Here is a 13,032-nt window from a genome sequence, read left to right as displayed (position 1 = left end):
ACGTCAGAAGAGAATCATAGAATCATAGAATCAAAGAGTTGGAAGAGACCTCATGGGCCATCCAGTCCAACCCCATTCTGCCAAGAAGCAGGAATATTGCATTCAAATCACCCCTGACAGATGGCCATCCAGCCTCTATTTAAAAGATTCCAAAGAAGGAGCCTCCACCACACTGAGTTCCACTGCTGAACGGCTCTCACAGTCAGGAAGTTCTTCCTCATGTTCAGGTGGAATCTCCTCTCTTGTAGTTTGAAGCCATTGTTCCCTTGCGTCCTAGTCTCCAGGGAAGCAGAAAACAAGCTTGCTCCCTCCTCCCTGTGACTTCCTCTCACATGTTTATACATGGCTATCATATCTCTTCTCAGCCTTCTCTTCTTCAGGCTCAACATGCCCAGCTCCTTAAGCCGCTCCTCATAGGGCTTGTTCTCCAGACCCTTGATCATTTGAGTCGCCCTCCTCTGGACACATTCCAGCTTGTCAATATCTCTCTTGAATTGTGGTGCCCAGAACTGGACACAATATTCCAGGTGTGGTCTAACCAAAGCAGAATAGAGGGGTAGCATTACTTCCTTAGATCTAGACACTATGCTCCTATTGATGCAGGCCAAATGGTTGTTCTGTTTTGTTGTTGTTTTTCAGGGGTGGTGGACGCCCACTTGATCCTGCACCAGCTGGCCTGCAACGGTGTACTCGAAGGCATCCGTATTTGCAGGAAGGGCTTCCCCAACAGACTGCAATACCCAGAATTCAAACAGAGGTGCATTTCTCCCCTTATTTCTCAAAATAACATGTGTTGAAGAGTCCCGAGGAAGCCCAGTGGCTCGTTGTTGCTCTGATGAGGATGCTCACATTCCGCTTTTGTCTCCATTGAGATGCAAAGCGGCTATGGCTTGATTTGATATTAGTATTGAAAGCAAATGAAGGCAGACGTTACCCAGTGTTGCACAGTTTTACTGTATTATAAAATCAGTTTTCTGAAGGTGGTTATTGCTTGTTGAAAGCCTTCCAACGCTGTTGTTTGCCTCTCATCCGCGCCAGGTACCAGGTGCTGAACCCCAATGTCATCCCGTCGGGCTTTGTGGACAACAAGAAGGCCTCCGAACTACTGCTGGGAACCCTTGATTTGGGAGAGAATGAATACAAAATTGGACACACCAAGGTACCCTTGTGGGATTCCTATTCGATTTCCGTCAGTTGTGTATCCACACGGCAGAACTATAGCAGGTTGATACCGCTTCAACTGTCAAAGTTCCATACTATGGAATCCGTGGGTTTGTTGTTTAGAAAGATACTTCAGATTTGCTCTTAGCCTGAAGCACTAGAGTATTCTTAATTATTAATTAATAGTAATAATTAATAATAATCAATAGTTAATAACTAATGATTAATGCAGTCATGCTGGCCACATGACCTTGGAGGTGTCTATGGACAACGCTGGCTCTTCGGCTTAGAAATGGAGATGAGCACCACACCCCAGAGTCAGACATGACTGGACTTAATGTCAGGGGACTACCTTTACCTTTTAATGATTAATTATTAATCATTATAAATTATTAATTATTATCAATTATAGTTATCAATTAGTAATGATTATGTATTAATGATCAATGATCAATGCTCGATCCTTCTCCAGAATACCAGAATTACTAATTACTAATTGTTAGATATTAATTACTAATTCTCAAGTATTATCAGTTATCAATGATTAATGATAAATGATCAATTCTTCTCCAGAATCCCATAATTACTAATTACTAATTTTTAGATATTAATTACTAATTCTCAATTATTCTCAATTCTCAATTATTCTTAATTATCAATGATTAATGATCAATGGTCAATCCTTCTCCAGAATCTGAGAATTACTAATTACTAAGTTTAGTTATTAATTACTACTTATCAATTATCAATTATTATCAATTATTAATTATTATCTATTGTCCGTGATTAATCATCAATTAACAATCCTTCTCCAGAATCCAAGAATTTCTATTTACTAATTTTACTTATTAATTACTAATTATCAATAGTTATACATTATCAATTATTGATTATTAATGATCAATTATTAATCCTTTTCTAGAATCCCAGAATTACTAATTACTAATTTTTAGATATTAATTATTAATTCTCAATTATTTTCAATTATCAATTATTATCCATTTTTAATTATTAATGATCAATGATCAATCCTTCTCCAGAATCCGAGAATTACTCATTACTAAGTTTAGTTATTAATTACTAATTATCAATTATTATCAATTATTAATTATTATCAATTATCAATGATTAATGATCAATTAGCAATCCTTTTCCAGAATCCGAGAATTACTATTTACTAATTTTAGTTATTAATTACTAATGATCAATTATTATCAATTATCAATGATTAATGGTCAATATTTCTCCAGATTCCCAGAATTATGTAGCATGGCAGTCATCAAAAGTGCCATCAAATTGCTATTCTTGTGCAGTGTAGATAGCAGACACTCCCTGAAGTGTGCTGGAAGACATGGGTGTTATAGTTTGGTGAGCCATCATCGCTGTGTAGCAGAGAAGGCCCTCAAGACCTGATGAAACTGGAACTCCTAGGATTCCATTGCATTAGGTCATGCCAGCTGAAGTGGTCTCAAACTGTGTTAATTCTACAGTCTAGACCAGGCATGGACAAACTTGGGTCTTCCCTCCAGGTGTTTTGGACTTCCACCATTCCTCACAACCTCAGCCCCCTTCCTTTTCCTTTTCCCTTTCCTCTGGCTGAGGGGTAAAACAAAGGGACCTGAGGCTGTGAGGAATTGTGGGAGTTGAAGTCCAAAACACTTGGAGGGAAGGCCCAAGTTTGCCCATGCCTGGTGTAAACACTTATGGAGCTATCCAAGGTGCTGGACCTTATCTCCAATGCTGGTTCAGCACTTTGGATAGCTCCAGGAAACAAATACATCTATCTATATAAATAAAAATGTAACGTTCGTTTGTGGGATTAACATAACTCAAAAACCACTGGACGAAATGTTGCCAAATTTGGCCACAAGACACCTACTAACCCAAGGAGTGACCATCACTCAAAAAATGATTTTTTTTCATTAGGGAGTTGTAGTTGCTTGGATTTATAGTTCACCACAATCAAAGAGCATTCTGAACTCTACTAATGATGGAATTGAACCAAATGTGGCATGCAGGAGTCCAATGACCAACAGAAAATACTAGAAGGGTTTGGTGGGCATTGACCTTGACTTTTGGAGTTGTAGTTCACCTACATCCAGAGAGCACTGTGGACTCAAACAATGATGGATCTGGACGAAACTTGGGACGGACATTCCACATGCTCAAATATGAACACAGATGGAGTTTGGGGAAAATAGACCTTGATATTTGGGATTTGTAGTTGGTGGGATTTATAGTTCACCTACAAGCAAAAAAGGAGCCCTAACCAAAGCGGAATAGAGCATGGGGAGCATGACTTCCCTAGATCTAGACACTATGCTCCTATTGATGCAGGCCAAAATCCCATATGTTTCCTGTGTTCTCTTCTGTCTGGGATCACCAACAGCAGATATTCCATGCACTTCTTGTTCGATTCTAACCCATGCCTTGTTGTCTTCTATTTTCATCCTGTCCCAATAAATAATATTCCATGTTGTAGGTGCAGTAAGGATAATGGGACTTCTCAATCCTAGTGAAGCATATATATCAGGCATGGGCCAACTTGGACCCTCCAGGTGCTTTGGACTGCAACTCCCACAATTCCTAACAGCCTACCGGCTGTTAGGAATTGTGGGAGTTGCAGTCCAAAGCACCTGGAGGGTCCAAGTTGGCCCATGCCTGATATATATGATAACACTGAGTGGTTTTGCTGTCTCTAAGTCCATCAAACACCCAATTGGATCCCTTTTTTCCCCCTCAGGTCTTCTTCCGCGCAGGAGTCTTAGCCAAGCTGGAAGACATGCGAGACGAACGGTTGGCCAAAATCATGACGATGCTGCAGTGCCGCGGCCGGGGCTTCCTGATGAGAATCGAGTATAAAAAGATGCTCGACAGGAAGTACGTCCCATTGCCCTTCCATCCTTTGAGAAAGCAAACAACAACAATAACAGCTTACCATTGTGGTTGTTTTGCTGGGTGGGAGCTTCACCACTGGTTTTCCTTTTCATTCCAGGCTGGGTTTGATACTTATCCAGAGGAACGTCCGCAAATTCTTGCAGATGCGTTTCTGGGGCTGGTGGAAGCTGTACAACAAGGTGAGGGAATGGGCCATCCGTTCCACGTGGATTTCCGCGTGGACGGAGGATAATTAGATTTTGTTATTGTTGTGGATGCTGTGCCTTGAAAGGCTGACTCCATCCTGCATGGTGACGGAGATGATGCCTCTTGTTACTCACCTGTTTACCTGCCTCCCACAGGTGAAGCCTTTGCTGAATGTCGCCCGCCAAGAGGACGAGATGAAAGCCAAAGAGGAAGAGCTCAGGAGCGCCATGTCCAAGACACAGGAGCTGGTGGACCGCGTCAAAGAGCTGGAAGAAAAGCTGGCCACCCTGAGCCAGGAGAAGAATGACCTGACCATCCAGTTGCAGGCTGTGAGTGGCCAAAAATGTGTTGCGCCTGGTCATTGCAATGCTCATGTATTGGAGCTCTGAGGACATAGGAAAACTATGAGTGTGTCACATCTCCAAGGAGTAGGCTACAATGCTCCAGTCTGACCATGATCTTGGGGATATAGTTGGGCAGCCATTTTCAGGTGAACATCTGTCTCTGATGCATGAAAGTAAGGACATGGTGTCATCTTGGATGGGAGTCCCTTTGCAAGTTGATAAATGGATGACAGCTGTGGTTGTGTTGCAGTACCACCAATGGTGGTGGAGAACATCTAGACTAGGCATGGTCAAACTTCATCCATCCAAGTCTAAAACACCTGGAGGACTCAAGTTTGACCACACCTGGTCTAGACAGAGAAGGTACAGTAATGTAGGAAAATCCACTATGTCCCTCCGATTCCATGACTTACAAGCTACAGTCTCTTCTCAATAACTCCATCTCATAGAGGACATCTTGCTATGTCTTCTAGCACAGGCATGGGCCAACTTCGGCCCTCACTACAGGTGTTTTGGACTTCAAATCCCACATCTTGCTATGAGGACATCTTGCTATGTTTTCTAGCACAGGCATGGGCCAGCTTTGGCCCTCCCTCCAGGTGTTTTGGACTTCAATTCCCATAACTTGCTATGAGGACATCTTGCTATGTTTTCTAGCATGGGCATGGGCCAACTTTGGCCCTCCTTCCAGGTGTTTTGGACTTCAACATCCACAACTTGCTATGAGGACATCTTGCAATTTCTTCTAGCATGGGCATGGGCCAACTTGCAATGTCTTCTACCATAGGCAAAGGCATGGGCCAACTTCGGCCCACCTTCCAGGTGTTTTGGACTTCAACTCCCACAACTTGTAATGAGGACATATTGCTATGTCTTCTAGCATAGGCATGGGCATGGGCCAACTTGCTATGTCTTCTAGCATGGGCATGGGCATGGGCCAACTTGCTATGTCTTCTAGCATAGGCATGGGCATGGGCCAACTTGCTATGTCTTCTAGCATAGGCATGGGCATGGGCCAACTTGCTATGTCTTCTAGCATAGGCATGGGCATGGGCCAACTTGCTATGTCTTCTAGCATGGGCATGGGCCAACTTTGGGCCTCCCTCTAGGTATTTTGGACTTCAATTCCCACATCTTGCTATGAGGACATCTTGCTATGTCTTCTAGCATAGGCATGGGCCAACTTCAGCTCTCCCTCCAGGTGTTTTGGACTTCAACCCCCACAGCTTGCTATGAGAACATCTTGCTATGTCTTCTAGCATAGGCATGGGTCAACTTGCTATGTCTTCTAGCATAGGCATGAGCCAACCAGCCCTCCCTCCAGGTGTTTTGGACTTCAACTCCCACATCTTGCTATGTTTTCTAGCATAGGCATGGGCATGGGCCAACATGCTATGTCTTCTAGCATGGCCATGGGCCAACTTTGGCCCTCCCTCCAGGTGTTTTGGACTTCAACTCCCACATCTTGCTATGAGGACATCTTGCTATGTTGCTAGCATAGGCATGGGCATGGGCTAACATCTTACTATGTCTTCTAGCATGGGCATGGGCCAACTTCGGCCCTCACTCCAGGTATTTTGGACTTCAACTCCCACATCTTGCTATGAGGACATCTTGCTATGTCTTCTAGCATAGACATGGGCATAGGCCAACATCTTACTATATCTTCTAGCATGGGCATGGGCCCACTTCATCCCTCCCTCCAGATATTTTGGACTTAAACTCCCACATCTTGCTATGAGGGCATCTTGCTATGTCTTCTAGCATAGGCATGGGTGGCCCTCTGTCCAGGTGTTTTGGACTTCAACTCCCACAATTCCTAACAGCCTACCACCTATTAGGAATTGTGGGAGTTGAAGTTCAAAACACCTGGAGGGAGGGCCGAAGTTGGCCCATGCCTATACTAGAAGACATAGCATGGCTCCATGATCAATTTATGGTGGAAGCATTCCATAGAATTCCCTGGAGGGCCTAGAAACACTCCAAAAGAGGACATATTTTGTCATATAGGTAAAAGAGTGGTGTAGTTGCATTCTGGATACTTAATGACTTGGATGAAGGTTTAAGAAGGCATGCTTATCAAGTTTGCAGATGACACCAAATTGGGAGGGAGAGCTAATACTCCAGGAGAGAGGATCAGGATCCAAGGTGACCTCAACAGGTTAGAGAGCTGAATGGCCAAAACTAACAAAATGCATGTCAACAAGGAGAAATGTAAGATACTCCACTTAAGCTGAGGATATGATATTCAGAAATACAGAATGGGTGATGCCTGACTCAACAACAGTCCATGTGAGAAAGATCTTGGAGTCTTCATGGAGAACAAGAGAAATATGCTCAAAAAGCTAATGGGATTTTGGGCTGCATCCAAAGGAGAATGGTGTCTAGATCAAGGGAAGTCATGGTCCCCTCTCTATTCTGTTTTGGTCAATTCCTCTTTACCTGGAATACGGTTTCCAATTCTGGGCAAAGAAGTTCAAAAGATATATTGACTCTAAGCTGGAAGGTGTCCATAGGAAGAGGGAGACTCAAAGGATGAGAGGTCTGAAGACCATGAATCCCTCTGAGGAGCGTCTTAAAGAACTGGGGCTATTCATCTTGCAGGAGAGAAGGTTGAGAAGAGACATGAGAGCCATGTGTAAATATGTGAAAGGATGCCATAAAGAAGAGGAAGCAGGCGACACCAAATGGGGAGGGATAACCAATACTCCAGAGGACAGGAGCAGAATTCAAAACAATCTTGACAGATTAGAGAGATGATGGGGCAAAACTAATACAATGAAGTTTAACGGGGACAAATGCAAGATACTCCACTTAGGCAGAAAAAACGAAATGCAAAGAGACAGAATGGGGGATGCCTGGCTCGAGAGCAGTACGTGTGAAAAGGATCTTGGAGTCCTCGTGGACAACAAGTTAAACATGAGCCAGGAATGTGATGTGGCGGCAAAAAAAGCCAATGGGATTTTGGCCTGCATCAAGAGGAGCATAGCGTCTCGATCTAGGGGAGTTATGCTCCCCATGCTCTATTCCGCTTTGGTTAGACCACACTTGGAATATTGTGTCCAATTCTGGGCACCACAATTCAAGAGAGATATTGACAAGCTGGAATGTGTCCAGAGGAGGGCGACTAAAATGATCAAGGGTCTGGAGAACAAGCCCTATGAGGAGCGGCTTAAGGAGCTGGGCATGTTTAGCCTGAAGAAGAGGATGAGAGGAGATATGATAGTCATGGATAAATATGTGAGAGGAAGCAACAGAGAGGAGGGAGCAAGCTTGTTTTCTGCTTCCTTGGAGACTAGGACAAGGAACAATGGCTTCAAACTACAAGAGAGGAGATTCCATCTGAACACGAGGAAGACCTTCCTGAGTGTGAGAGCCGTTCAGCAGTGGAATTCTCTGCCCCGGAGTGTGGTGGAGGCTCCTTCTTTGGAAGCTTTTAAACAGAGGCTGGATGGCCATCTGTCAGGGGTGATTTGAATGCAATATTCCTGCTTCTTGGCAGAATGGGGTTGAACTGGATGGCCCAGGAGGTCTCTTCCAACTCTTTGATTCTATGATTCTATGATTCTATCCTGTCCTGGAACTAGGACAGGAAAGGAGATTCCACCTGAAAATTAGGAAGAACTTCTTGGCTGTAAGAAGAACTGTTCATCAGTGGAACTCTCTGCCTCGGAGACTTGTGGAAGCTCCTTCCTTGGAGGCTTTGAAACAGGCTGGATGGCCATCTGTCAGGGGTGCTTTGATTGTGTTTTTCTTGCATGGCGAGTCTAGATGGCCCATGTGGTGTCTTCCAACTCTATGATTCTGCTGACCCTTTCCCCTTCCATTTCCAGGAGCAAGAGAACTTGTCGGATGCTGAGGAGCGCTTGACCCAGATGATGAAGTCCAAGATGGACCTGGAGAGCCAGATCTCGGATATGAAGGAGCGCTTGGAGGAGGAGGAGGGCTCGGCAGCAACGCTGGGGGCCCAGAAGCGCAAGCTGGAAGGGGAGCTGAGCGACCTCAAGAGGGACCTCGAAGGCCTGGAGACCACCCTTGCCAAGACAGAGAAGGAGAAGCAGGTACGTCGCGCCAGTCTGATCTTTAGGTTGGTCCTCTAGGTTGGGACAATGTTTGGTTGGCCAAACTAACCAATAGTATTCGGGGAGGAAACAATGAGGAACTCAATGTGTTGTCGAAGACTTTCGTGGCCAGAATCACTGGGTTGCTGTGAGTTTTCCAGGCTGTCTGGCCATGTCCCAGAAGCATTATCTCCTGACATTTCACCCACATTTATGGCAGGCATTCTCAGAGGTTGTGAGATCTGTTGGAAAACTAGGCAAGTGGGGTTTATATATCTGTGGAGTGTCCACACAGTGGGAGAAAGAACTCATTTGTTTTAGGCAGGTGTGAATGTGACAATTGGGCAGCTTGATTAGCATTGAATAGCCTTGCAGCTTTAAAGCCTGGCTGCTTCCTGCCTGGGGGAATTTTTCACCCACATCTATGGCAGGCTTTCTCAGGGGTTGTGAGGTCTGTTGGAAACTTAGTTACTTACTTACTTACTTACTTACTTACTTACTTACTTACTTAGGCGATCCCTCTTTGGACGAGTAAGATGGTCTTCCATGTTGAGTATTCTTGTGGGTTCGCAGGTGGCTGTGGAGCCCTATTCTTGACCCGCATCTTCTCCCACAGTGAAGGCATTGGTTTCCAGGTGGAAGGCAGTCCCGGTCGGGGTTAGCTTGACGTGCCTTCCTCCTGGCACGTTTCTCTCTTTCACCCTCCACTCGTGCCTCCTCGAATTCTGCAGCACTGCTGGTCACAGCTCACCTCCAGCTGGAGCACTCAAGGGCCAGGGCTTCCCCGTTCTCAGTGTCTATGCCAGAGATTTTAAGGTTGGCTTTGAGCCCATCTTTAAATCTCTTTTCCTGTCCACCAACGTTCCGCTTTCCGTTCTTAAGTTCAGAGTACAGCAACTGCTTTGGGAGACGGTGGTCAGGCATCCGGAGAATGTGGCCGGCCCAGCAGAGTTGATGTTGGAGGACCATCGCTTCAATGCTGGTGGTCTTTGCTTCTTCCAGCATGCTGACGTTTGTCCGCTTGTCTTCCCAAGAGATTTGCAGGATTTTCTGGAGGCAGCGCTGATGGAATCGTTCCAGGAGTTGCATGTGACGTCTGTAGACAGTCCACGTCTCACATGCATATAGCAGGGTTGGGAGGGCAATAGCTCTATAAACAAGCACCTTGGTATACCTACGGATGTCCCGGTCCTCAAACACTCTCTGCTTCATTTGGGAAAATGCTGCACTCGCAGAGCTCAGGCGGTGTTGTATTTCGGTGTCGATGTTGACTTTGGTGGAGAGGTGGCTGCCAAGGTAGCGGAAAATGTCAACATTTTCTGATGTGGCTTGTAGAGCTTCTTCTGAGTGTGCACAGACAACATTGTCATCAGCATACTGGAGTTAGGCAAGTGGGGTTTATATATCTGTGGAATGTCCATAGAGTGGGAGAAGTACTCATCTGTTGGAGGCAGGTGTGAATGCGGCAATTGGTCAGCTTGATTTGCATTGAATGCCCTTGCAGCTTCAAAGCCTGTCTGCTTCCAGGTTGAGAAATGCTAGTTATGGATCACCCATTTTGCCCTTTGAGAGTCCCGAGGCAGGAGAATGGACACCTTTGTTTGTCCTCCCAAGGAATTAGGAGAAAATAGGCCTATTGATTGGACTCTATGCGCTTTCCTTTCCTCCAGGCTTTGGACCATAGGGTCCGCACCCTGACCGGTGACCTCCAAGCCCGGGATGACACGGTCGCCAAACTCCAGAAGGAGAAGAGGGCGCTGGAAGAGTTGCACCAGGTGAGAAAGACCCAGCTAGACTGGACTCTGTTTGGCCATGGGAACCCATTGAGTGGCCTTGGACATGGTAGAGTTTGGTAAAGTACATATACATGGGTGCGTGTGTGTGAATTAGTTCACACAAACACTCTCCATCCATCTGCCACGGGCCTGGCCCATGCCTGATATATAATATAATATAATATAATATAATATAATATAATATATATTTATATTATATTATATTATATATAAATGTACTGTTCCTTTGTAGGAGAAACATAACTTGGAAAGCACTGGGTGAATTGACACGAAATTTTGACACAATACACCTAACAGTCCAATGTGTCCATCACTCCTAAACACACACACACACACACACAATAACCAGCAGAACTGACTTTAAACCCCCCCAAAATAAACTATATATACATACACACACATACATATATATAAGCAAGCACACATAACTATACACATATACACACACATATATATACACCTGCACACATATACACATACCTACGTACATATATACACACATATATGCATGTACACAAGCACACACATATACACAATATACATATACATATATACATATACATATGCAGCAATATAAACACACATATACACAATATACATGTACACATATAAACACAGAAATACACAAGTATATACACATGTATACACACATATATACACACAGGCACATATATACACATATATACAAATATATACATACATATATACACATATATATGCATATACTCAAGCACAAACATACACACAATATACATATACACATATAAACACAGAAATACACAAGTATATACACCCGTATACACACACATATATACACACAGGCACATATATACACACAAACACACATATATATACATATGCAGAAATATATACACACATATATACACACATATATGCATATACACAAGCACACACATATACACAATATACATGTACACATATAAACACAGAAATACACAAGTATATACACACATATACACACATATATACACAGATATATGCATATACACAAGAACACACATATACTCAATATACATATACACATATAAACACAGAAATACACAAGTATATACACACGTATACACACATATATACACGCAGGCACATATATACACACAAACACACATATATACACACATATATACACACATATATGCATATACACAAGAACACACATATACACAATATACATGTACACCTATAAACACAGATATACACAAGTACATGCACACGTATACACACATATATACACACAGGCACATATATACACACATATATACACACGTATATGCATATACACAAGAACACACATATAAACAATATACATATACACATATAAACACAGAAATATACAAGTATATACACACATATACACAGACGTACATATATACACACAAACACACATATATACACATATACACAAATATATACACACATATATACATATACACATATAAACATGGAAATACACAAGTATATACACATATATACACACGCACATATATGCACACAAACACACATATATACACATATGCAGAAATATATACACACACACATAAACACATATACACACACACACAAAACACATATACACAGACCGGGCCACAGCGACATGTGGCAGGGGACGGCTAGTACGATATAATAACATTTCTTGGGGCTGCATGAGAAATATTTGCTTCAAAAAGGGCTCGGCGGCTGAAAACGTTGGAGAACCCCTGCTCTAGAGGAATGTTCTAGGTCCTCTAGGTGATTCTATGGTGTGCTTCCACCAGGATGCACCATTGAATCGTGTCGGAGGACAGAACAAATTTTGCACATTCCAAAACTGAGGAGATTAATCTTCAATCCCAGCTATCAAACTATATATTTGGGAAAGGAAGTTCCCCAATCTATGTTTATAATCTGGGGAGAAGCACAAGTTGTTCTTCCCTTTTTCTCTCTGAATCTCAAGGATTTGAGGAACTCCAGTGTTGGGTATTTTTCCAACTCTCTTGCTTCCATGACACATTTCTCTCGTTGTGTATCTCTTCTTAGAAAACACTGGATGACCTTCAAGCAGAAGAAGACAAAGTGAATCACCTCACCAAAACCAACAGTAAACTGAGTACCCAGATTCATGAGGTCAGTACTAATTGGTCGTTGAGTGGGTTCCATGTAGGGTTCCGTGTAGGGTGAAAGGTGGGATATACATTACATTCATATACTCTTTGACTTGTTGAATATTCCATTGATGGGTTGTCCAGTATCAAGAGTGGGGTGCAAAGTTTGCCCTACCATAATAACTACCAACTGGAAATTGGGAAACCCATTCCCATTCTGGCTGTCGAAGGATGGGTCTAGATGACCCAACTAGAGTCACATCATCTTGGAGATGGGTTAGAACTTCCATTGCCAAGATTATGTGACTCTGGTTGGGATTAACCAGGACAACCAAGCTATTGTTTTATTGACTTTCTGGGCTAGATGACCCAACTAGAGTCACATCATCTTGGAGATGGGTTAGAACTTCCATTGCCAAGATTATGTGACTCTGGTTGGGATTATCCAGCACAGCCAAGCTATTGTTTTATTGACTTCCTGGGCTAG

The 13,032-nt window shown here is 43.3% G+C and overlaps 1 protein-coding gene across 1 annotated transcript in view; it reads left to right on the top strand.

The window, feature by feature from the left end:
* The window catches only part of LOC137097983 (myosin-16-like), an 85,882-nt gene that overhangs the window by 40,421 nt on the left and 32,429 nt on the right, over positions 1-13,032 (top strand). The window contains exons 18-25 of the mRNA XM_067473517.1: positions 640-757; positions 1,039-1,159; positions 3,905-4,041; positions 4,157-4,238; positions 4,401-4,574; positions 8,423-8,650; positions 10,321-10,425; positions 12,481-12,567. Of these exons, the coding sequence (XP_067329618.1) occupies positions 640-757; positions 1,039-1,159; positions 3,905-4,041; positions 4,157-4,238; positions 4,401-4,574; positions 8,423-8,650; positions 10,321-10,425; positions 12,481-12,567 (1,052 nt within the window). The remainder of the gene's footprint in view (positions 1-639; positions 758-1,038; positions 1,160-3,904; positions 4,042-4,156; positions 4,239-4,400; positions 4,575-8,422; positions 8,651-10,320; positions 10,426-12,480; positions 12,568-13,032) is intronic.

This window comes from Anolis sagrei, chromosome X (assembly GCF_037176765.1).
Source record: "Anolis sagrei isolate rAnoSag1 chromosome X, rAnoSag1.mat, whole genome shotgun sequence".
In the NCBI taxonomy this organism is placed as follows: domain Eukaryota; kingdom Metazoa; phylum Chordata; class Lepidosauria; order Squamata; family Dactyloidae; genus Anolis; species Anolis sagrei.
Note: the sequence above shows the minus strand (reverse complement) of the source record. Positions and strands in the feature narration are given on the sequence as shown.